At 44.3% G+C, this 24865-nt stretch overlaps 1 protein-coding gene across 1 annotated transcript; it reads right to left on the bottom strand.

The window, feature by feature from the left end:
• Nucleotides 1-22222: 22222 nt before the first annotated feature.
• Nucleotides 22223-23585, bottom strand: LOC123106452 (uncharacterized). The gene is made up of 2 exons (XM_044528612.1): nt 23533-23585; nt 22223-23320 (listed from the first exon to the last, which is right to left on the bottom strand). Exon 2 carries the CDS (start codon nt 23301-23303, stop codon nt 22647-22649), a length of 657 nt encoding a protein of 218 aa, XP_044384547.1. The 5' UTR covers nt 23304-23320; nt 23533-23585; the 3' UTR covers nt 22223-22646.
• Nucleotides 23586-24865: the final 1280 nt, after the last annotated feature.

Here is a 24865-nt window from a genome sequence, read left to right as displayed (position 1 = left end):
ACTGAGGCCCACAAACATCCTGCGGCTCAAACCATCTGAGGATCATCTGCAAACTCAATTTAGTAGTAGTACTGTACATCTTAGCAGGACAACAACAAAATTATCACCATCTGAGTTTGGGAATCCTACCAACTGAACACCATTCCTTATATTTATATGCATGCCTGGGAAGACTCAGAGTAAAATTGGAAGTAAATTGAGCCATCTAAACAGTAAAAAAATTTAGCACAAGCAAGAACAGAAGTTCAACAAACAGCCGGAGCAGAGCAATTTATATAACATTCACGCTGTATAATCCATGGTGCAAAACACATAAATATGCAGATGGTAAGGATGACCAGAACAAACAAACTGAAATAGACAAAGATCCTCCACACCAAACCATGACAAGATCATCTGCAAAGTCAATTTAATACTACATCTTAACAGAACAATAATAAAACTATCAATGCAGTGTGTTTGGGGCATCCTTGTATGCATGCGTAGGATGATTCAGATTTCAAAGTAAAAACTGGACGTGAATTAAGCACAAGCAAGAACAGTAACTGATGAATGCAGGAACAAAAGTATAGCACAAGCAAGAACAAAAGTATAGCACACGGTCAGAACAGAGCAACGAGAAGATGAATCGAATTCGCATCAAAATTCATTCAAGACGCACTGGATAAGCTAGGCAACAACCATTCGGTGCCACAAAATGTACTCATCACCACGATACGACTGCCCAATCTCTCATCTGAACCTCTATTGAACTAACTAAACGACTGTCCAAATCACTCATCCAAAGCACTACGCACTAGTAGCAGTAAATCCTCCATGGCTAGAAACATAACAGAGCAAAAGGATCGAGACGACTCACGTACGCATCACTCGCCATGAGCTACTTGCCTCTTGGGAGAGGTGATCGCCGACGCTGACGAGGCGCAGCTGCCGAAGGGTCCCCCGGTGCCGCAGGTGTCGTTCTCTCACCCTTTTTTTTTCTGGTGTAGGAGCTATTCACAATCGAATTTCAAATTTGTGTGAGTCGATTTAAGGGAGAACAGTGAACACAATCGCAGCTCGAGACCAAAGCCGGCAACGGCGCTGTCAGCGGCGGCGAGGCTGAGCGAGAACCTCCCCGGAGATGGGGACGATCTTGCGAGCGGTTGTGAGCGGCGGCGTAGCAGTCGGAGGCGGTGAGGGGAGGGCGAGGCGACAAAGCGGCCATGGGTGGCGGCAACAAGCGGATCATCCCATGGTGGTGGTGGTCGGTTCAGCCGAATGTAGAAGACACATGCACAAACGTACAAATAAGATCTGGCGGCGGCTCAAAGAATCGACTTACACTGAAAGAAAATAAAATCGGGTGATTTGACATAAAGACATGCTTTGTTCACCCTTACTCTAATTTTGTGTTTTAACTAAAACATTCGTGAATTACAAGGTGGAGCATTTCACATATGTTTGCATATGCTCTAGCAGCCATCGTATAAGACATGCCCTAAAAGAAAAGAAAAATGTTACTCCTAGTTATTTGTTTCGAGTGGATTTGATATTCAATCTGGTGCTCTTTTTTTTTACGAAAATGATAAATCCTGAAGGTTCGGTATTTGGCAATTGCAAGTTTAATGTTTTTAGGGCAATTTTAATGACGTGAGGATGACAGGTTTAGTTAACACACACGGTAAACTTTTTAGCAAAAAAAAGTACATTGAGCACGGAGTTGTAATGCTTGTCAGCCAAACTTGAATCACTAAAATTGCAACAAAAAATTATTTGAAATAAGGATTTATCAGGGTCCCTCAAGCATGAGGAAGTCTGTTGTCACGTTGCGCCGGATATTTCTTTTCACTTTTTCTTTTTGAGGGAAAGGATATTTCTTTTCACTTTGTACACTAGAAGCCAATGCCTGGGAGGGAGAACACGCTCGGCTTGGCCTTTCCCAGTCCAAAAGAGCTTTTGCATTGTCCCGGTCTTGTATGGGTGACGGTGAGACCAGAGGGCAGAGGGGACGACTCTGTTTCGGTGGCTCGGGTTGCTTGGTTTGGTCACGGCGATTTGGCTGGCCCACCTCCGCAGATCCAATGCATCCACTTTCCTTTTCTTGATGTCTACCCCGCCTGACAGTGGTTGTTTAAAGTTCAGCTCCAAAATTTCCAGAGATGCATATAGCAACGTGAACCAGGATGCATGGCATAGCTTTCGATAAGATTGTACGGTATATTCTTCTTCTTCTTCTTCTTCTTCTTCTTCTTCTTCTTCTTCTTCTTCTTCTTCTTCTTCTTTCGAATCAAGAGCAAAAGCACTTCTTAATGCACCATCAAGCTGTGGTCTATGCTAAGAGTGCAATATGAGGTTGACGGCCTCGACGATTCCTCATGGGATGAAAAAGAAATGTAATGTATTTATGCATGACATCGGCTGTTGCAGATATCGCGCCATTGAGCGAGTCGTCACATATGTTATTTCGAACATATGTAATAATATTCTTGGTTGAGAAATTGACCAAGTTGCCACAGCTAATATCATTGTGAATCTAATGAGCTATGGATGCTAAGCAGTGGAGGTACATATGCTAGTGATTAGGAGAATGGAACCGTCATGATACCCGTGTTAAATGGGCGTGTAGATATAGCAATCCCCATGAGGGCATCTGCAACGCCGGGCGCTAAGAGCAGGCGCTGGGATTAATATCCTTCCCAATCGGCAGTTAAGCCAACAAATTTTGACGTTCACCTCGGCATCGACGCAAAAGCTGTTTTTTCCTTACCCCACGAATAGGAACGATGAGTCCAGACGTCCAGCGATCGATTTCTGGCCGGTTTCACGAAAAGTTAGCACCTATGACTAGCGCCAAGCGTTGGGTCACGGAGGCGCTTAGCATAATTTTTATTTTAAGAAATTAATTTCTCCTTCTTAAGCGTCTACCGAAGCGTCTTGCAATGGAGATGCCCTGACACTCGTCTGCAGCGCCTCATTAGACCAGTAAGGCCCAACACGCGCGTCTATAAGTGCCTCGACGCACAATTTTTTATTTTTCTATATCGGTTTTGCTTCCCGTTTTTTCATTTCTTTTCTGTTTTCTCCTGGTTTTTTCTGGTGTTACCTTTCTAAGATTTATATTTTATTTTTTAAAAGTGTTACTACATATTTAGAAAATGTTGTTGCAGTGTAAAATAATGTTAAACGTGTATAGAAAAATGTTTCAAATGTATAGAAAAATATAAAACATGTATGATAAATGTTGATCATTTATAAAAAAAGTTTCATATGTATATAAAAATTTAACAATGCATATATGAAAAATTAGACATCAAATCATATATTTACAAAATGTTAAATACGCATAAAAATAATGTTTCTGGTGTATAGGAAAATTTAATGTGTATAAAAAAATTTAGATGTCAAAAAATATATATTAAAAAATGTTAATCATGTATTTGTGAAATGTTAAATGTGTATAACATTTTTGTTCCTTATCTATATAAAAAATGTACACTGTGTGTGAAGAAGTAGATGTGGAGACATATATTAAAAAAACGTTAATTATGTATTTTAAAATATTATAAATATAAAAATTCTTCTGATGTATACTTAAAATGTAAAATATGTTCACTTTTAAAATATAGGGACAAAAGACAAACTACTTTTAAAAAAACCCAACAAATGTTCACCAGCACGAGACGAGGCACGGCGGCAAACACAAACAGAAACATTTTTGCATGAATTTTACAACTTCTAATTATGTGATGGACAATTTAAATGTGATATAGCTAAAAAATATCTAGATGACAATTATTAAATCCATAGGAAAAAACACACAAACACCTTATTGTGCATACACAAAGCATAGAATTGCAAAAAAAAGAAGCAAACGCACTCACAAGTGCTGCAGCGGATCGACACTAGTGATCAAATAATATAACCCCTAAAAAAATCAAATAATAGAAAAGAAAATGAAAAGTTTAAGGGAAAAAGTCCCAGGCACATGGGCCGTAATAACAGACACACGCTCTAGTCAACCACGTTTCAGGAGCCCACGCTAAAAAGCACGGATCTTGAGACCATGTATCCTACGGTTTTCTTTCTCAAAAAAAAAATGTATCCTACGGTTTAAAACTTAGATGTGAGATACTTATTTTACATCTAGATGTGATTTAGTAAAGCTGTATATTTTTGGAAATTGGCAATGGCTCCTAGGTGCATATGCACCTGGACAAACGAGGGCGTACCAATCTCGGGCTTCCTCCCGGAGTCTGGGAATGTGTCTGATTGGTGGGATAAAACACTGACAACACAATTCAAGCAGGGCCGCCGGCGGCGCAGTGGGAGAATCATCTACACTTTATGGTCAATCTGGAAGGAGCGAAATAGGCGTGTTTTCACCGGACAAAGACTGACACACCGTAAGATTGCCGCACTCGCCCTACATGCTATCATTCAGCGGGGCCTGTCATTTACAAGATGCTTCCCAAACACGGGTATTGGCTAACTAGTTTTGGGTATTTCTTAGTCTTCTGTAGTCCTGCAGCGGTCCCTAAAACCGCTCGCCCCTCTGTAAATTACGCTTTTCTGCTCCTTCCCTTCTATAAAGAAAAAGGCAGTGCTCCTGCCGGTTCCTCAAAAAAAAATACACATTTTGAAAAGTTGAAATTTTTTGAACAAAAACCCCGCGTGTATATCCGGACATTCTACATGCGTGCACAAAGTTTTCGGTGAAAAACAAGGTTTTTTGTGGCTTGTGTAAAAAAGACAATTTCTGATGGTTCATTACAACTATTCATTTTGCATTATTTAATTTTATTTACACAAGCCCCAAAATATGTCGTTTTTCACCAAAACTTTGTGCATGCACATAGAATGTCCGGATATACCCGCGGGATTTTTGTTCCGAATATTTCAATTTTTTAAAATGTGTATTATATATGCACCTAGAAGCCAAAACACCGCGTACGTATACCTGGCCGTAGTTAATAGTACTTAATACCTGGTCGCCGGGGATGTAGTAGTTGTGGAGTGCGCAGGAGAGGGTGAAGGAGCCGAGGAAGAGGCAGGCGGTGGAGAGCGCCCAAATGCCGACCAACCGGACAGCATCCGGGAACAGAGTGTGGCGAGAGGCCGTCGTCGCTTTCTTGGCCACGGTCACACTCACAGGCAGCAGATGAGGCGTCTCGCAGTCGCCGTCCATGGTGGATCCAAGCTTTTTTTGCGGGGAGTCCATGGATCCAAGCTAGCTACTAGTACAAGACCACACTATCAGCTCAATTTTCAGTCTCAGCTTGATTCAAGTTGGCCGGGAACTGGTCGGAGGTGGTCGGAGCGAGGTGGGAGGTGCTTCCCTGCTCCCTATGCTTTGCGAGCGACGTGCTGATGCAGAGGGTCGTGTTGGAGTGAGCCTGGACTGGAGGCGGAGGGCTATGCTGCCTGTGCTGTTGCTTTTAAATAAGCCGATCGAGGCGCCGAGCAACGCAGCAAAGGCAAAGCTGCGGCGATTCCAGCCTGCGAGCTGAAGCAAAGCAAAGCGACGCCGCGTGGGGTGGGCCCGCCCTAGCACCCACGACGTGTCGAGCCTGAGAGTTGCGCGCACAATTTCTATGGCAGTAAAAAAACACGTACTCCCTCCGTTCCAATTTACTCGAAATCGGAACGGGGGGAGTAGCTTTTTATGGCCTCATCAATAATCTGATCAGCTAGAATTCGTTTGATTTTTATTTCTATTTTTATGCTTGGATTTCGTTAGCAGTTATAATGTCAACTTTGCGTTAAATTTTTGACTGGTCATCGATGCATTCCTACAAGCCCATTCACAAGCTTATTTAGCTTTCTCAAGCTAGAATGAGAGGTGGGGCTTCAAAGGTTTACACAATTCAACTTGATCCTTGTTAAAAGAACAAAAAAGTTGATGACAATTGGTGACATGCTTTCACTAATGAATAAAGTGGTGCGCATCAATGTGCTATCAAGCCCAAGTTTTTATTAAGGCATAAAGTAGTGATGCATCATGTGCTACTCGACACTGCAAGTTTTGTTAAAGCATAAAGTAATGAGGCATCATGCGCTATCCAACCCCCCACACTGATAGAAAAAGGGCATGTTGTCCCGGTTCGTAAGGGCCTTTTGTCCCGGTTCTGGAACCGGGACTAAAGGGTCGGTACTAATGCCCTGTCCCTTTAGTCCCGATCCAATCCAGAACCGGGACAGATGGGCCTGCACGTGGCCTGTGCGCGGAGCCCAGGCAGGAGACCCTTTGGTCCCAGTTGGTGGCATCAACCGGGACCAATAGGCATCCACGCGTCAGCATTTCTGTGGTTGGGTTTTTGTTTTTTTTGAAAGGGGGGGTTAATTTAGGTGTTTCATATATTGTGTTAGCTAGCTATAACTAATAGAGAGAAGTGTCCTCTCTTATGTCCGTACTTGGTCGACGCTACGTACTATACATACGTATAGAGAGGACTAGACATGCTAGCTAGCTAGTAAACAAACGAAGGAAACATAAGATCGTCATGAACATATATGCATACAGAGAGAAGTGATATCAACCACCTCTCCTTCTCCGAGAGATTGGTCGAACAACAAGTTCTCGTATATCTATCCGACACTACCGGCTACATATATACAATAATTATCTCTTACAAATATAATCATACGGACTCAGGGTCCACATAGAATTCTCCGTCTTCAGGGATCACGTGGTCAAGAAAGAATGCCGTCAATTCCTCTTGAATTGCTCGCATGCGAGCTGGTGCTAGGAGTTCATCCCGCTTCCGAAACATCTAATTTAAAGAAGGGGGTCAATACTATATATATATATATATATATATATATATATATATATATATATATATGAATGAATGAAACTCAACACAAATGATGGTAATAAAATAAAATTGTGAATGTTGTTATTTACGTACTTCATATTGTTCGTCAGTGTAGCCCCGCTCACAGGTCGTGTGGCGGATGGACTCACAAACGTAGTATCCACAGAAATCATTCCCTTGTTCCTGCCACAACCACTTTACAAGAAATAGAGGTCAATCAAACTGATAAGCAAGAATGCCAAATGGTATTGATGAAACTAGCGCTTGAATGACTAGTAGATGCGCGGAACATGCTACTATAGTACTTACTTTCGGGTGTCTAAATTGCAGCTTCTTCGGCAGTCCCGGAGCTTTTCTGGTGAATTTTCTCCAAACCCTAACGGACAAAGAAAACAATTACTTGATATATCAAGAAATGAACAAAGTTGTTGATATGGTGGATAATGATCGATTTAACTTACTTCTTGAGTATTTGAGTCATGTCTGCATAGTTCTGGGGATCTTTTCGTCTTGAGTCTAAGACGGTTACTAGTCCCTGCTCAAGCTTAATCTCTAGGAGAATATAGTGGAAACTGCACATGCATGCATAACTCATCAATTACATTACTATGACCTTGACTAATATATAAGGGAAACCGAATACGCACAAGACAGTAACACTCACTTGAAGTTGTAAGGAAAGAGTATTATATCTTTGTTTTCATTTATTACGAACGATCGTAGCAAGTTGGCCTCGGTAGCCGCAGCATGAAATTTAACCTGAGTTGCATCTATGAGATATGTGTTAATGAACCTAATATCACCGACTTGTCTTTTCTTCAATTCGGCGATCTTCAATCTGCATAATATAGTGAGGATGATTATAAATACATGCAATGAAAGAGCTGAGCTATATAGAGAGACTTAATGACAGAATTAGTACTACTTACAGACAGTAGCAGGCGACCGTTGTTTTATCGAGGGCCAATTGATTGAAAAACTGATAGAACTCCTCAAATGGAACAGGCAACAATTCAATTCCAATGAGGTCATGCTCCTTTTTAACTTTCACATACAAAGTACTCCTCCCCCCAGAGTCTCTGCAGATTTTCAAGTACCAATCATGCAATCTTCGCATCATCGTTGATAGAGATATTTCATCTTTGACGAGAGGCTTCCCGTACTCGTATCTTTGTATCTGCACGTCCATGGGTTCATAAGTACATCGTCGGGCAGGTAATCTGCAAGATTGCTATAACCGGGCACCATCCTCGGATCATTAGCGACGTTGTGGCTAGGCACCTTGAGCGGGGGGCACGATTGCTTCGCTTGTTCGCCGAGCTGGGCAATTTGATTCCCAGCTCGTCGTTCTTTCAGCCTTTGATCACTGACAGTACTTTCCGACCGCTCCGCTTCGGCAAATTCCTTTCCAATAATGCGCTCATAGTTTCCTTTCGGCGGAGACTTCGATGGTTTTGTCAGGGCAGCCAGAGTGCGCTTCGCCTTCACCGGATCTACCTTCTCCTCCGGAAGTGGATGTCTCTTTGCTTTCAACCCTTGAACCAGTCATCCACTTCGGTTCGTGCGATCTCATCGTTCTCCTCCGAGGTCCTCTCGTATGGTAACTTCTCTGGAGTCTTCAGAGAAGGACCGAATCTGTATGTCCTCCCGCCTCTGGTCGTACTGCTAGACGCCGACCGAGCAGACGGAGCGGTTGTCTTCTTTACTTGCTTACGAGGCGGAGGAGAAGGACTACGACGCGCCGGAGCAGCCGGAGCGGCGGCAGGTCTCTTCCTCCCTTGCTGACGAGGCGGAGAAGGAGGAGGCTGGCTGCTCGGGCGCATCGGCGCAGGCGGAGAAGGAGGCAGAGTGCCGCCACGCGCTGGAGAAGGAGCCGGTCGAGTGCCCTGATCGTCACTCGCCGGAGGAGGAGGCGGTGGAGGAGGCGGAGTGCCCTGACTCGCCGGAGGAGGAGGCGGTGGAGGAGGCGGAGTGCCCTGACTTGCCGGAGGAGGAGGAGGAGGCGGAGGTGTCCAGTTCGGAAGGTTGATGAGCTCCTTCCGCCATAGGCATGGAGTCTTCAGAGCAGACCCCAGCCTAGTCTCCCCTTCACCGGTAGGGTGGTCAAGCTGGAGGTCCTCAAATCCCTCCGTTATTTCATCCACCATCACCCTAGCATATCCTTCTGAAATCGGCCGGCAGTGAAAAGTTGCGCCGGGTTCAGTAGGATAAACAGAGCCAACAGCCGCCTTGACCTTGAAATTCATCCATTGCGTCATAAGGTGGCAATTTTGAGACCCCGTGATAGCATCCACGGGATAGCTGGCAAGAGCCGTCAAGGCATGCTCCGGCTGAAGCAGCTCGGTGGAAGCCACACTGCTTCTGCACTGAGATGGCGGGGTAGCTTCGGGGGAAGCTTCGGCAGTACGTTTGCTGCGATTTGCTTCTCGTTCCTCTATCGCGTCTACCCTTGTTTGCAGCGCCTGCATTTGGGTCTGCTGCACTTTTTTCCTCCTCTCATGGGATTTATAACCGCATGCGTCCAGAAACCCAACCCTCCACAGAATGGAGCCTGGCGTGCCTCGTGTCCGTCCAGGGTGCTCAGGATTCCCGAGGGCCATTGTGAGCTCGTCGTTCTCTCTGTCTGGAAAGAACGTCCCTTGCTGCGCTGCTTCGATATACTGCTTAAGCTTCCTGACTGGTATGTCCATTTGATCGTTCGTCCAAATGCACTTCCCTGTTACAGGGTCCAAGGTTCCGCCAGCCCCGAAGAACCAAGTCCGGCAATGGTCTGGCCAGTTAATTGTCTCTGGTTCGATCCCTTTATCAACCAGATCATTCTCAGTCTTGGCCCACTTAGGCCGGGCTACGAGGTAGCCACCTGACCCCGTGCGATGGTGATGCTTCTTCTTCGCAGCATTTTGCTTGTTTGTCACCGACATCTTCTTACTCTTTTCCGATGTCTTGTGGGCCACAAATGCGGGCTAGTGATCTCTGATCTTCTCATATCTGCCCTTGAATTCTGGTGTCTCATCATTTTCGACAAACTTATTCAACTCTTTCTTCCACCTCCTGAATAGTTCTGCCATCCTCTTAAGAGCAAAAGACTTGATTAATTGCTCTTTAACTGGGTTCTCTGGATTATCCTCTGGCGGTAGGGTGAAATTTGACTTTAGCTCAGTCCAAAGATCATTTTTCTGCATATCATTGACATAAGACACCTCAGGGTCTTCTGTAGCCGGCTTAAACCATTGCTGGATGCTGATCGGGATCTTGTCCCTAACCAAAACCCCGCACTGAGCAACAAATGCGTTCTTTGTTCGAATGGGTTCAATCGGTTGGCCGTCGGGCGCGATTGCTATGATCTCAAACCTTTCATCCGAGCTCAACTTTTTCTTCGGGCCTCGTCTCTTTACCAAAGTTGTGCTCGATCCGGAGGGCTAGAAAAAAGAACAAAGACTTAATTAATATGTGTACATACCAAAACAATGAATGCATCAATTAGCTAGTCAGCATAGGCTTAATTAATATATATACCTCGCCGGACTCGGTTCGGTCACCGGAGCCGTCATCACGGTCTCCTTCTTGCACCGGCATTGGGTCACCGGAGCCGTCCTCATGTTCTTCTTCTTGCACCGGTATTAGGTCACCGTAGCTAGCTTCTTCACCCTCTCCTTCTAGACCATCGGTGTCGTTGAGAAACAACGAGACGGCATCACTTCCTTCTGCGATTATGTCCCTCAACAACGCTTCTTTTGCTTCGTCTCGGGCGGTGTCCATAGTTTCTACAAATATTTACAACATGGCAATTATTATTCAAACATGACAGATGGATATATTAATGGCAAACATAGAACTAGCTACCTAATCATAGTAAGGAATCATATATATTAATTAGTGGCCTCGACGCTGCTTCTCTAGGGTTTGGGGTGGCCTCGATAGCGCTTAAGGGTTTGGGGTGGCCTCGAGAACGCTTCAAGGAGGGGGTAATATCGACCCCCCCCCCCACGTGTTGAAGCTATCGGGAGGGGGTATATATCGACAACGACGACACTACATCTATGTCCCTCGACGACCCTCGTTCCCGATAAAAAAAGAGGAAGAAGAAGAAGAAAAAAAAGGAGAAGAAAGAATAGAGGAGTAGCTCTTTTTTTCTTCTTCCTCTTCTTTTTTTTATCCTCTTCTTCCTCTCATGTTCGAGAGGATCGCGGAGGGGTCGGGAGGTTTCCTAGTGTCAAAGGATTCAACAAAACCATGTCTTCATCATTAGACGAAAGTAACAGGTGCATGATGGTACGAAGCTCTCCAAAGTTATTTTGGAACGGAGTCCTAGATAGGATAATTCGCTTTTTGGTACAAAGTTCAGCAAGAACCTTCCAAATATCGTTATTTAGAAGGCATTTCCTGAAATTCATACAAAAAGGCAAATTATCCTATCCGGGACACCATTCCAAAATAACTTTGGAGGACTTCGTCATGCCCTGGTTACTTCTGGCTAATGATGAAGCCATGGATTTCTTCAATACTTTGACACTAGGAAACCTTTCTCTCGACCCCTCGGCGATCCTCGACCCCTCAAACCCTCGATGACCCTGGAATCCTCGACCCCTCGGCGATCCTCTTCTTCCTCTCATGTTCGAGAGGATCGCCGAGGGGTCGGGAGGTTGCCTAGTGTCAAAGGATTCAACAAAACCATGTCTTCATCATTAGGCGAAAGTAACAGGTGCATGATGGTACGAAGCTCTCCAAAGTTATTTTGGAACGGAGTCCTAGATAGGATAATTCGCTTTTTGGTACAAAGTTTAGCAAGAACCTTCCAAATATCGTTATTTGGAAGGCCTTTGCTGAAATTCATACAAAAAGGCAAATTATCCTATCCGGGACACCATTCCAAAATAACTTTGGAGGACTTCGTCATGCCCTGGTTACTTTTGGCTAATGATGAAGCCATGGATTTCTTCAATACTTTGACACTAGGAAACCTCTCTCTCGACCCCTCGAACCCTCGACGACCCTGGAACCCTCGACCCCTCTGCGATCCTCTTCTTCCTCTCATGTTCGAGAGGATCGCCGAGGGGTCGGGAGGTTGCCTAGTGTCAAAGGATTCAACAAAATCATGTCTTCATCATTAGGCGAAAGTAACAGGTGCATGATGGTAAGAAGCTCTCCAAAGTTATTTCGGAACGGAGTCCTAGATAGGATAATTCGCTTTTTGGTACAAAGTTCAGCAAGAACCTTCCAAATATAATTATTTGGAAGGCCTTTGCTGAAATTCATACAAAAAGGCAAATTATCCTATCTGGGACACCATTCCAAAATAACTTTGGAGGACTTCGTCATGCCCTGGTTACTTCTGGCTAATGATGAAGCCATGGATTTCTTCAATACTTTGACACTAGGAAACCTCTCTCTCTCGATCCCTCGGCGATCCTCGACCCCTCGAACCCTCGACGACCCTGGAACCCTCGACCCCTCGGCGATCCTCTTCTTCCTCTCATGTTCGAGAGGATCGCCGAGGGGTCGGGAGGTTGCCTAGTGTCAAAGGATTCAACAAAACCATGTCTTCATCATTAGGCGAAAGTAACAGGTGCATGATGGTATGAAGCTCTCCAAAGTTATTTTGGAACGGAGTCCTAGATAGGATAATTCGCTTTTTGGTACAAAGTTCAGCAAGAACCTTCCAAATATCGTTATTTGGAAGGCCTTTGCTGAAATTCATACAAAAAGGCAAATTATCCTATCCGGGACACCATTCCAAAATAACTTTGGAGGACTTCGTCATGCCCTGGTTGCTTCCGGCTAATGATGAAGCCATGGATTTCTTCAATACTTTGACACTAGGAAACCTCTCATATATATCCATCTATAGCCACATACATATATAAATGGAAAAAATGCTATGAACAAAAATACATATATATCAATGCATACATCCATGGATCATCATTGCTCATATATCCATAGTCATATATAAAAACTTTCTGCCTATAAACAAAAAACTTTCGATGAATAAAAAACTTTGCATGAACAAAAAAACATTTTTGACATATTTAGCACATTCTAAATTTTCCTAACTCTTTTACAACCACAAAAATTACTCCAACTTCATGACAGTACCCACACTCCATTTCACCAAAAACCTTCTGATCCATAGTTTAAATTTTTTAAATTTCATTCAAATGAAATTTGAACCAGATTCAAATTCCTTGTTGAAAACCTATTCTAAACCAATCAAAAAATTCTGAAATTTTGCCATATACACAGAGAACATACATACATATATACATTTTTATAAAAATGCAAACAACAAAAAATCTAAAAAAGGACATATACACGCTCCTTCTTTTCCTTCTTCTTCCTTCTTCCTCTTTTCTTCTCCAACACAACACTTTTTTTTCTTAAATGTTACATATGAACATATAAAGAGCATTATACAGCATATACAGAGCATTATATATATAGTGAATATACATACATACATACATCTTAACAAAAAAAATGAAAAATAGGCCGCGGTGGTCGGCGACGGCGATGATGGTTGGCGGTGGAGCTTACGGATGGCATGCGGGGACGGCAATGAGAAGGAAAGGGGAGGAGGCAGGGGCTCACAGCGCGGGGAGAGGTTGAGGTTGCCGGCCGGAATCGGTGTGGCGGCGAACGAACGGCCTCGGGGATGAACGGGTCGCGGGAGCCGGCGTGGTGCTTCCCCGGAGCGACGGCGACAATGGGCACGGGGAGGGGTCGGGGCCGGCCTGAGGCAGAGGCGGTGGCGCATGGGGCAGGGACGACGTCAGGGTGATGCGGGGCAGCGGTGGCGTCGAGGCGGCGAGGTCGGGGCAGCGGTGGAGCGGGGCGGCGACGGCGTCGGGGCGACGCGGTGAGGCAGACGGCGACGGCGCGGGGTGGCGCGCGGCGACGGGGGCGGCGACGATGGGCGCGGGCGACGACGTCGGCGGCGACGGGCACGGGCGACGGGGCAGAGGGCGGCGGGGCAGCGGGAGAATGAGGAACCGAATGAAAATTTCACAAGTGTTTTCTTATATACTGAGACCATTGGTCCCGGTTCGTGGAACCAACCGTGAACAATGGTCCCCTTTAGTCCCGGTTGGTGGCACCAACCGGGACCAAAGGTCTCTTTTCAGCAGCCCAAAGGGCGGGAAGCGGAGGCCTTTGGTCCCGGTTGGTGGCACCAACCGGGACTAAAGGGGGGCATTGGTCACGGTTGGTGCCACGAACCGTGACCAATGCCCCCTTTAGTCCCGGTTGGTGCCACTAACCGGGACCAATGGCCTTGTGCTGCCCCGCGTCAAAAGTTTAGTACCATCTCGCTAGCTGAGAGAGCTCAAGAGTGGTTTATAAGCGCTGCTGCGCCCACCCTCCCGAGCTCCTCTCAACTGCAGGCTTTCGGGCCTAATCTGTCACTGCAATGCCTGTGGGCCTACTGGGCCTGCTGCGGGCCTGAATCCTGGCCCATGGTAGGGTTTCTAGTCGTATTCAGCCCATGGTGGCCCAGTAGGTGGCATTTTTTTGTTTTTTTGTTGCTTTATTTATTTTCTTTTGTTTTTTGCTTTATTTTTTAATTCTTTATGCTTTTAGTTTTAGAAAAATTATAAACTTTTTGTTAATGCCATTAGTTTTCAAATTTGAAAACACTTTTTTAGTTTTTTAGTTTTCTTTGTTGCTTTATTTATTTTATTTTGTGATTAACTTTACTATAAAAAATAGTTTTTTCCTGTTTTTTTGATTTGTTTTTTGCATTATTTATTTTCTTTTGTTTTTTGCTTTAATTTTTAATTCTGTTTGCTTTTAGGTTAGCAAAATTATAAACTTTCTGTTAGTGCCATTAGTTTTAGAAAAATTATAAACTTTCTGTTAGTGCCATTACTTTTCAAATTTGAAAACACTTTTTTAGTTTTTTTGTTTTCTTTGTTGCTTTATTTATTTTATTTTGTGATTAACTTTACTATAAAAATAGTTTTTTTCCTGTTTTTTGATTTGTTTTTTGCATTATTTATTTTCTTTTGTTTTTTGCTTTAATTTTTAATTCTGTTTGCTTTTAGGATAGCAAAATTATAAACTTTCTGTTAGTGCCATTAGTTTTAGAAAAATTATAAACTTTCTATTAGTGCCATTAGTTTTCAAATTTGAATAGTTAAAATTTGAATTCTTTGAAAATTGTTTGAATCACAAGTTTGTGATTAACTTACTAAAAAAATGAGAATAGATGCGCTTATAGAGAAAATTCAACCTAAATTCCTAGTAAATTTCTATGAATTTGAAAGAAATTCACTATGAATTTAGGTTAAACTTTTCTCTATTAGGGCATCTATTTTCACTTCGAGAGGAGCTCAACAAGGTAGAGAGGGAAGGGCTTATAAACCGGTGTGAGCCCCCTTCGGTTGGCGAGGTGGGACTAAACTCTGCCCGCAACGAGGACCAACCCTTTAGTCCCGGTTTGTGGCACAAACCGGGACTAATGGTCATGGGCCAGGGGCGAGGAGCAAAATTATAAACTTTCTGTTAGTGCCATTAGTTTTAGAAAGTTGAAAGTTGAAAGTTGGCATGGGCCAGGGACTAATGGTCATGGTATTACGAGGGCTGAACCATAAGACATGAAAGGATTTCAAATGAACTCTGAAAAAGTTGAAAGTTGGGATGGTATCATAATTTCACCCACATAGCATGTGCATGTACAAAACGGACAATGGTAGCATGTTCGTGTGTTACAAAGTTGGCATGGTATCATCATAATAGTTGCGGGAGAAAGTCTTCACTTTTTCTTCGCTTGTGTCATTTGCTTATTGCGCCGTAACCATGGATAATCTTCATTGTTTATCAGGATGCTTGGGTCAGCCTTGACATTGAAGGGAGGAATTTCATGAAACTTTTCATAATCTTCAGACATGTCTGTCTTGTCGTCCACTCCCAGGATGTCCCTTTTTCCTGAAAGAACTATGTGGCGCTTTGGCTCATCGTATGATGTATTCGCTTCCTTATCTTTTCTTTTTCTCGGTTTGGTAGACATGTCCTTCACATAGATAACCTGTGCCACATCATTGGCTAGGACGAACGGTTCGTCAGTGTACCCAAGATTTTTCAGATCCACTGTTGTCATTCCATACTGTGGGTCTACCTGTACCCTGCCGCCTAACAGATTGACCCATTTGTACTTAAACAAAGGGACCTTAAAATCAGGTCCGTAGTCAAGTTCCCATATGTCCACTATGTAACCATAATATGTGTCCTTTCCGCTCTTGGTTGCTGCATCAAAGCGGACACCGCTGTTTTGGTTGGTGCTCTTTTGATCTTGGGCGATCGTGTAAAATGTATTCCCATTTATCTCGTATCCTTTGTAAGTCAATACAGTCAAAGATGGTCCCCTGGACAACAAGTACAACTCATCACAAACAGTGTTGTCACCTCTAAGACGTGTTTCCAACCAACTGCTGAAAGTCCTGATATGTTCACATGTAATCCAGTCGTCGCACTGCTCCGGGTGTTTGGAGCGCATACTGTTCTTGTGTTCATCGACATACGGGGTCATCAAGGTAGAGTTCTGTAGAACTGTGTAGTTTGCTTGAGACCAAGAATATCTGTCCCTGCATATTATTGAGTCTCTTCCAAGAGTGCCTTTTCCAGTCAGTCTCCCCTCATACCGCGATTTAGGGAGACCTATCTTCTTAAGGCCAGGAATGAAGTCAACACAAAACTCGATAGCATCCTCTGTTTGATGGTCCATGGAGATGCTTCCTTCTGGCCTAGCGCGGTTACGGACATATTTCTTTAGGACTCCCATGAACCTCTCAAAGGGGAACATATTGTGTAGAAATACGGGCCCCAGGATGACAATCTCGTCGACTAGATGAACTAGGACGTGTGTCATGATATTGAAGAAGGATGGTGGGAACACCAGCTCGAAACTGACAAGACATTGCGCCACATCACTCATTAGCCTTGGTACGATTTCTGGATCGATCACCTTCTGAGAGATTGCATTGAGGAATGCACATAGCTTCACAATGGCTAATCGGATGTTTTCTGGTAGAAGCCCCCTCAATGCAACCGGAAGCAGTTGCGTCATAATCACGTGGCAGTCATGAGACTTTAGGTTCTGAAACTTTTTCTCTGGCATATTTATTATTCCCTTTATATTCGACGAGAAGCCAGTCGTGACCTTCATATTGAGCAGGCATTCAAAGAAGATTTCTTTCTCTTCTTTCGTAAGAGCATAGCTGGCAGGACCTTTATACTGCTTCGGAGGCATGCCGTCTTTTTCGTGCAAACCTTGCAGGTCCTCCCGTGCCTCAGGTGTATCTTTTGTCTTCCCGTACACGCCCAAGAAGCCTAGCAGGTTCACGCAAAGGTTCTTCGTCACATGCATCACGTCGATTGAGGAGCAGACCTCTAGGTCTTTCCAGTAGGGTAGGTCCCAAAATATAGATTTCTTCTTCCACATGGGTGCGTGTCCCTCAGCGTCATTCGGAACAGCTAGTCCACCGGGACCCTTTCCAAAGATTACGTAGTGTAAATCATTGACCATAGCAAGCACGTGATCACCGGTGCGCATGGCGGGCTTCTTCCGGTGATCTGCCTCGACTTTGAAATGCTTGCCTTTCTTTCGACATTGATGGTTGGTCGGAAGAAATCGACGATGGCCCAGGTACACATTCTTCCTGCATTTGTCCAGGTATATACTTTCAGTGTCATCTAAACAGTGCATGCATGCGTGGTATCCTTTGTTTGTCTGTCCTGAAAGGTTACTGAGAGCGGGCCAATCATTGATGGTCACGAACAGCAACGCCTTAAGGTTAAATTCCTCTTGTCTGTGCTCATCCCACGTACGTACACCGTTTCCATTCCACAGCTGTAAAAGTTCTTCAACTAATGGCCTAGGTACACATCAATTTCGTTGCCGGGTTGCTTAGGGCCTTGGATGAGAACTGGCATCATAATGAACTTCCGCTTCATGCACATCCAAGGAGGAAGGTTATACATACATAGAGTCACGGGCCAGGTGCTGTGATTGCTTCTCTGCTCCCCGAAAGGATTAATGCCATCCACGCTTAAAGCAAACCATACATTCCTTGGGTCCTTTGCAAACTCATCCCAGTACTTTCTCTCGATTTTTCTCCACTGCGACCCGTCAGCGGGTGCTCTCAACTTCCCATCTTTCTTTCGGTTCTCACCATGCCATCGCATCAACTTGGCATGCTCTTCGTTTCTGAACAGAAGTTTCAACCGTGGTATTATAGGAGCATACCATATCACCTTCGCAGGAACCCTCTTCCTAAGGGGCTCGCCGTCAACATCACCAGGGTCATCTCGTCTGATCTTATACCGCAATGCACCGCATACCGGGCATGCATTCAGATCCTTGTATGCACCGCGGTAGAGGATGCAGTCATTAGGGCATGCATGTATCTTCTCCACCTCTAATCCTAGAGGGCATACGACCTCCTTTGCTGCATATGTACTGTTGGGCAATTCGTTATCCTTTGGAAGCTTCTTCTTCAATATTTTCAGTAGCTTCTCAAATTCTTTGTCAGCCACAGCATTCTCTGCCTTCCATTGCAGCAATTCCAGTACGGTACCGAGCTTTGTGTTGCCATCTTCGCAATTGGGGTATAACCCTTTTTTGTGATCCTCTAACATGCGGTCGAACTTCAGCTTCTCCTTTTGACTTTTGCATTGCGTCCTTGCATCGATAATGGCCCGGCGGAGATCATCATCATCGGGCACATCGTCTGGTTCCTCTTGATCTTCAGCAGCTTCACCTGTTGCAGCATCATTGGGCACATCGTCTGGTTCCTCTTGATCTTCACCAGCTCCCCCCGTTGCAGCATCACCGTATTCAGGGGGCACATAGTTGTCATCGTACTCTTCTTCTTCGCCGTCTTCCATCATAACCCCTATTTCTCCGTGCCTCGTCCAAACATTATAGTGTGGCATGAAACCCTTGTAAAGCAGGTGGAGTGAAGGATTTTCTGGTTAGAGTAAGACCTCGTATTCCCACATTGAGTGCATGGACAACACATAAAACCATTCTGCTTGTTTGCCTCAGCCGCATCGAGAAACTCATGCACGCCCTTAATGTACTCGCGGGTGTGTCTGTCACCGTACATCCATTGCCGGTTCATCTGCGTGCATTATATATAATTAAGTGTCCAAATTAATAGAAGTTCATCATCACATTAAAACCAAAGTGCATACATAGTTCTCATCTAACAACATATAGCTCTCCAGAGCATCTAATTAATTAAACCATACATTGAAACTATGTAAAATATTTCAATGCGAAAACAAATGCGATCATAATCGCAACCAAGGTAACAATTGATCCAACGACATAATGATACCAAGCCTCGGTATGAATGGCATATTTTATAATCTTTCTAATCTTCAAGCGCATTGCATCCATCTTGATCTTGTGATCATCGACGACATCCGCAACATGCAACTCCAATATCATCTTCTCCTCCTCAATTTTTTTTATTTTTTCCTTCAACAAATTGTTTTCTTCTTCAACTAAATTTAACCTCTCGACAATAGGGTCGGTTGGCATTTCCGATTCACATACATCCTACATAAATAAAATCTATGTCACCTTGGTCGGCATAATTTTCATAAACAATAAATGAACCAATAGTTATAAAGATAATATATATACCACATCCGAATCATAGACAGGACGAGGGCCGACGGGAGCGGATACCAAAACCATCGCACTATATAAGATGCAATAATAAAAGTAAGAAAATAATACAAGTATCTATGTAAACATACAAGTAAGAATATTTTTCCTTTCAGAAAGAAGATAAGAACAAGAGGCTCACCACGGTGGTGCCGGCGATGAGCTCGGCGCGGGTGATCGACAGCGGTGAAGACGGGGACGGGGCGTGACGGACCGCTAAACCTAGATAAATATTATGGAAAAAGGAGCTTGGAGGTCAAGCTTGGAGAGGAGAAAGCTTAAGTAGTGTGGCTCGGGCATTCCATCGAACACCTTGTGTGCATAGAAGGTGAGCTAGAGCACCACGAAGCCCTCTCCCCCTCGGCCAGAGAAAAACAGAGCACTGGGGTGCTCTGCTCGCGAGCGAGGGGTATATATAGGCACCTCATTGGTCCCGGTTGGTGACATGAGCCGGGACTAAAGGGGAGCCTTTGGTCCCGGTTCAAGCCACCAACCGGGACCAATGGTGGTGGGCCAGGAGCGAGGCCCATTGGTCCCGGTTCATCCCACCAACCGGGACCAAAAGGTCCAGATGAACCGGGACCAATGGCCCACGTGGCCCGGCCGGCCCCCTGGGCTCACGAACCGGGACCAATGTGGACCAATGCCCACATTGGTCCCGGTTCTGGACTGAACCGGGACTAATGGGCTAACCCGGCCTGAACCAAAGCCCTGTTTTCTACTAGTGCCATATTTTTACTAAGGTATAAAGTGGTGAGGCATCATGCGCTACTCAACCCTGCAAGTTTTTATTAAGGCATAAAGTAATGAGGCATCATGTGCTATCTAACTCCACAAGTTTTTAAGGCATCAATCTTTCGAGCGCTCTCTCTCTCTCTCTACACTTTTCCCAGTTCCTAGATGAGGACAACAAACCCGAACCATTTTCTGTTGGTTTTTCTTCTTTTTTCGTTACTTCCTCAAGTAAGAGACCGGCTCGGCTACAGGAATTTGTTTTGTTCTAAAAGCTACAATTAATCAAGTGTTGCTTTACTAGCCGAGCCTACATGCATGGCCAGCTAGTTGCATTACAAAAGTGTGATAGTCGCTGCTTAATTTGTTCTGAGCATATGAAAAACCAGTCGACCAAAAGTCTGAAACTCTCAACACATGAAACATGTCTACATCCAGCAACAAAATGAAGAAACTAGCGAATTAACCCCTCATATTAAATCTGAAAAAAAAAAATCAATGGAGCCAAATTGACACGGTGCTGACCATACTAACCATCCAGGATCATCCAATCTATGTTAACATAACACCAACAAGATGACCACGGTAAGTTAATGAGTCAAAACCAAAAGGGGAATATCAAATATTTTAGTTAGCTTGATCACCTGTATGACATTTGTGCCGCATAATCCATGGTGCAACACACACAAAATGCCAATGATGAGTACAACAAACTGAAGTACGCGAACAATCAACAACTTAACTGGGCACAAAAAAGATGATCATGGTAGGTTAATGTGTCAAAACCAAAAGGGGAACGTCAAATATTTTCATTTAGCTTGATATGACATTTTTCATTTAGCCTGATCCCATATATGACATTTGCGCTCCATAACCCACGGTGCTAAACACAGTTTCACATAAATTGAATATGCGAATGACCAGAACAAGCTGAAGTACACGTAGGTACTACAGATCAAACCATCACAAGATCATCTGCATTTCAATCATCTAGGGAAATGATTATTATAGATTATTCCAAAAAAAGATTATCTCATCTAAACCCCTCTGAACTTACCATATAATTATGTTACGTAGATTGAACAGTCATGGATTAATAGCTTGAATAGGTCCACCGGATAAAGGGCTAGCATTTTGTAATTAATATAGGGATTTTTAGTATATTTCTCTATGCTATACCCCTATTATGCCTTTAGTGAAAATGCATTCAAATTTATGAAATCATGACCAGAGTAAAATTCAAATACATTTAAATTTTAAATTACATTTCAGTTTTTCTAAAATAAATTGAGATATTACTAAAAACAAATAAAATGATCTGAAATTTCACTAGAAATTGCATCATAACATGTACGTGAAACATTTTTCTGAAACTGTGAATTTTTAAATAAGTTATCTAATTTTGTGAAAATTTGAACATTATTTTATATAAGTACACCCACAAACTTTAATTTAAATGTGTACATAAATCAAAAAATTATAGTAATAATACATTCTGCTGCTGCTGCACTAAACATCTGATTACTGAGATACAAATACAAGGCCAACAAATAAATTGCGTCAAATTACATAGTTGGGACATGAAAAATATATCCATGCGGCTAATGTATGCATGTGTAGCGTGTGCTTTTGTCATCTTGGTTGGTTAGTAATGTGAGGATGCAGGATGTTGCAATCAACTACCTTGATTAATACAATCCAAATCGTTCACAAAAAAAAAAGGATGTGTGCAATCAACTGAGTTCAAGAACTGCCATAGGTACTTGAACATGTGTGCTTTGTTGTCTGAAATTCAGAACTTCAATGGTACATGGAAGAATATACATGTGTGATTCTGCAAGCCCAACATGTACATAACACAATTAGCACTTGTAAACAATAGACAGAAGCAACTTTGCTCTTTGTGCAGCAGAAAGGCATAGGAGGGCTGATGTGTACATGCATCCATGTAATCTGAACATTTTTTCCTTGTCTGAAAAACACATGCATGCATGCAGGAGAGCGAGATTACAGGCTAAAACCAGCATATATTATTAAGTCGATCCATCATTTACACAGTGGTAACCATACCAAACTGAAGTACACATCTAATTACAGGCTCAGATCATCACAGGCTCGTTCAGTTCACATCTTAACATAACAGAAACAAAATGACCACTGCAATGCTACATCAAAGGCTCCGTAGGTTGTTCGTCAATACTACTCGATATTGTATCTCGATCAGATCAGATCAGACGGCCACAATTAATCCAGGCTAATTATATATACGCCCCACATTACGCAAATTACTAGTACTAGTATATGAAGTGCTAATTAAGGGATATCTGTCCAGTTCAACAACAGAGTATAATTCCATATATAGCTAGATAGAAGTAGTACTCATTAGTCAGTCATCAGTGCCTCAGCTCAACTAATTGATCGGCTGCCTACGTTCTGCTCCTCGGTCCTCACTTCCCAGAAGCGCAGAAGGAGAGGGCCAGGAAGAGGAAACTGACGAGGTCGCCCGCCGGAAAGATGACGATGCCCACGACCCAGCCGATCCTGGCAAGGATGTCGAGGGCGACCATGTATCCTTGCCCAGGGTCGGCGACGGGGGCGAAGAGCAACCGGAGGGCGCCGGCGACCAACATATAATGGCCGACGATGGCGACCGCGAGCGCGAGGCACGCGAGGGCACGGCGGTGGCGGCCTGGGAGCAGCAGCGCCAGCGCTGCCGCGGCCGCCTGAGCCGCAGGCAAGTACACCAGCGCGATGAAGTCGTCACCGTCCGCGTCTGTCGGCTCGGCGCAGACGCACGGCAGACGAACACGAACTTGGATCGGTGGGAATGTCCGGCATCCAAGGGAAATTAAGTACGTACGTAGACGGATCGGAGTTGTTACCTGGTCGAGTGCGTAGGCAACTGCGCAGGAGATTGCGAAGGAGACGAGGAAGAAGCAGGCGGTGGAGAGCGCCCAGATGCTGACCAGCCGGACAGCATCCGGGAACGGAGTCGGGCGAGAGGCCGTCGCCTTCTTGGCCGCGGTCACACTCGCAGGCAGCAGAGGAGTCGTCTTGCAGTCGGCGTCCATGGTGGATCCAACCCTTTTTTGCGGGGAGTCCATGGGTCCAAGCTTGCTAGCTAGGACAAGACACAAGAGCACACTATCGGTTCAATTGTCAGTCTCATCTTGATTTCATTTCAACGGGAAAGAAGAAGATGAAGAAGAAGGAAAAGATTTCAGCGAGAAAATAAAGCACACAGGCTAGCTACCCAGTTCCAACGTTCGATCGAGACGGAGGAGTGGCTAGATCCGACGAGAGACAAAGTTAGCATGATGGCCGGAAACTCACCGTCGCTGGTCGGAGATGGGAGGTGCTTCACTGCTTCGCTGCTCCCTATGCTATGCGAGCGACGTGCTGATGCTGAGGGTCGTGTTGGAGCTTTTTAAAGAGGGAACCAATCAAGGCGATTCGAGCAAGACACAGCGAAGCAAAGCGACGCCGCGTGGGCCCGCCCCAACACCCACGACGTGTCGAGCCTCAGCTGTTGCACACACAATTTCTTCCTTTGCAGTTGGATGTAAAAAATAGGAAATACGTGCATGAGCTCAACACACACACATGCTAGAATGGAAGACAAAATTTAGCGTGATCCTTGTTAAAAAAAAGTTGATGGCGAAGATGGCATGCCTTCACAAAGGTATAAAGTGACGAGGCATCATGTGTTGCCCAACCCTGCAAGTTTTTCCAAGACAAAAGTGATGATGCATCATGTGCGATCCAACCGTGTCAAGTTTTCAAGGCATCCTCTTTCTCTCTCCACTCTTTTCTTAGGCCAACTCCACCGCACGACCTTAAATCTATACCCAGTTTGTCCGGATTTTGTCCGTATGAGGTAAAAATAGGGAGAACAAACGCCGGACAGAGGCCGCACAAACTCACTGCGCCCAACGCTGCTACCCTAAATCTATACCCATTTTGTCCGGATTTTGTCCGTATGATGGGCCAGGTACAAAAAGAAGAGAGTGGCAGGTGGGGTCGAGGACGGACACAGACAGACGACGAGGACACGAAGACGTCCGCTTTCTGTCCGCTTTGGCCCCAAACCGAGAGCAACTTTGGTCTGAAAATGGGACAAAAGCGGACATGGACCGGACCAAACGTTCGTATGCTCCTATGCGTTGGTGCGTTGGGTCGTTCAGTTTGTCCGTTTTATTCCAAACAGATAGAAACATACGATTTGGGATAGAAATGGGTCACGCGCTGGAGTTGGCCTTAATTCCTAGACGAGGACAACAAACCCGAACCATTTCTCTGTTGCATTTCCTTCTTTATTTACTTTGACAAGTAAGAGACCAACTCGTCTACAGGAATCTGCTTTAGCTTTGCTCTAAAACAAACAATTGGTCAGATGTTGTTGAACTAGCTGAGCCTATATAGTCAGCTAGTTGCGTTAACAAAGTGTGACAGTCATTGTTTAATTTGTTCTGAGCATATGAAGAACCAATCGATCAAAAGTCTAAAACTCTCGACACGTGAATCATGTCAACGTTCAACAAGAAAATCAGGAACCTAGCGAGCTAATCCCTCGCATATGATTTGAAGAAAAATAAATCGATGGAGCTAAATTGACACAGTGATGACCATATACCAAACCGAAGTAACAAAGAACCTGCAGGCAGGG

The sequence above is a fragment of the Triticum aestivum genome, chromosome 5A (assembly GCF_018294505.1).
Source record: "Triticum aestivum cultivar Chinese Spring chromosome 5A, IWGSC CS RefSeq v2.1, whole genome shotgun sequence".
Lineage (NCBI taxonomy): Eukaryota > Viridiplantae > Streptophyta > Magnoliopsida > Poales > Poaceae > Triticum > Triticum aestivum.
Note: the sequence above shows the minus strand (reverse complement) of the source record. Positions and strands in the feature narration are given on the sequence as shown.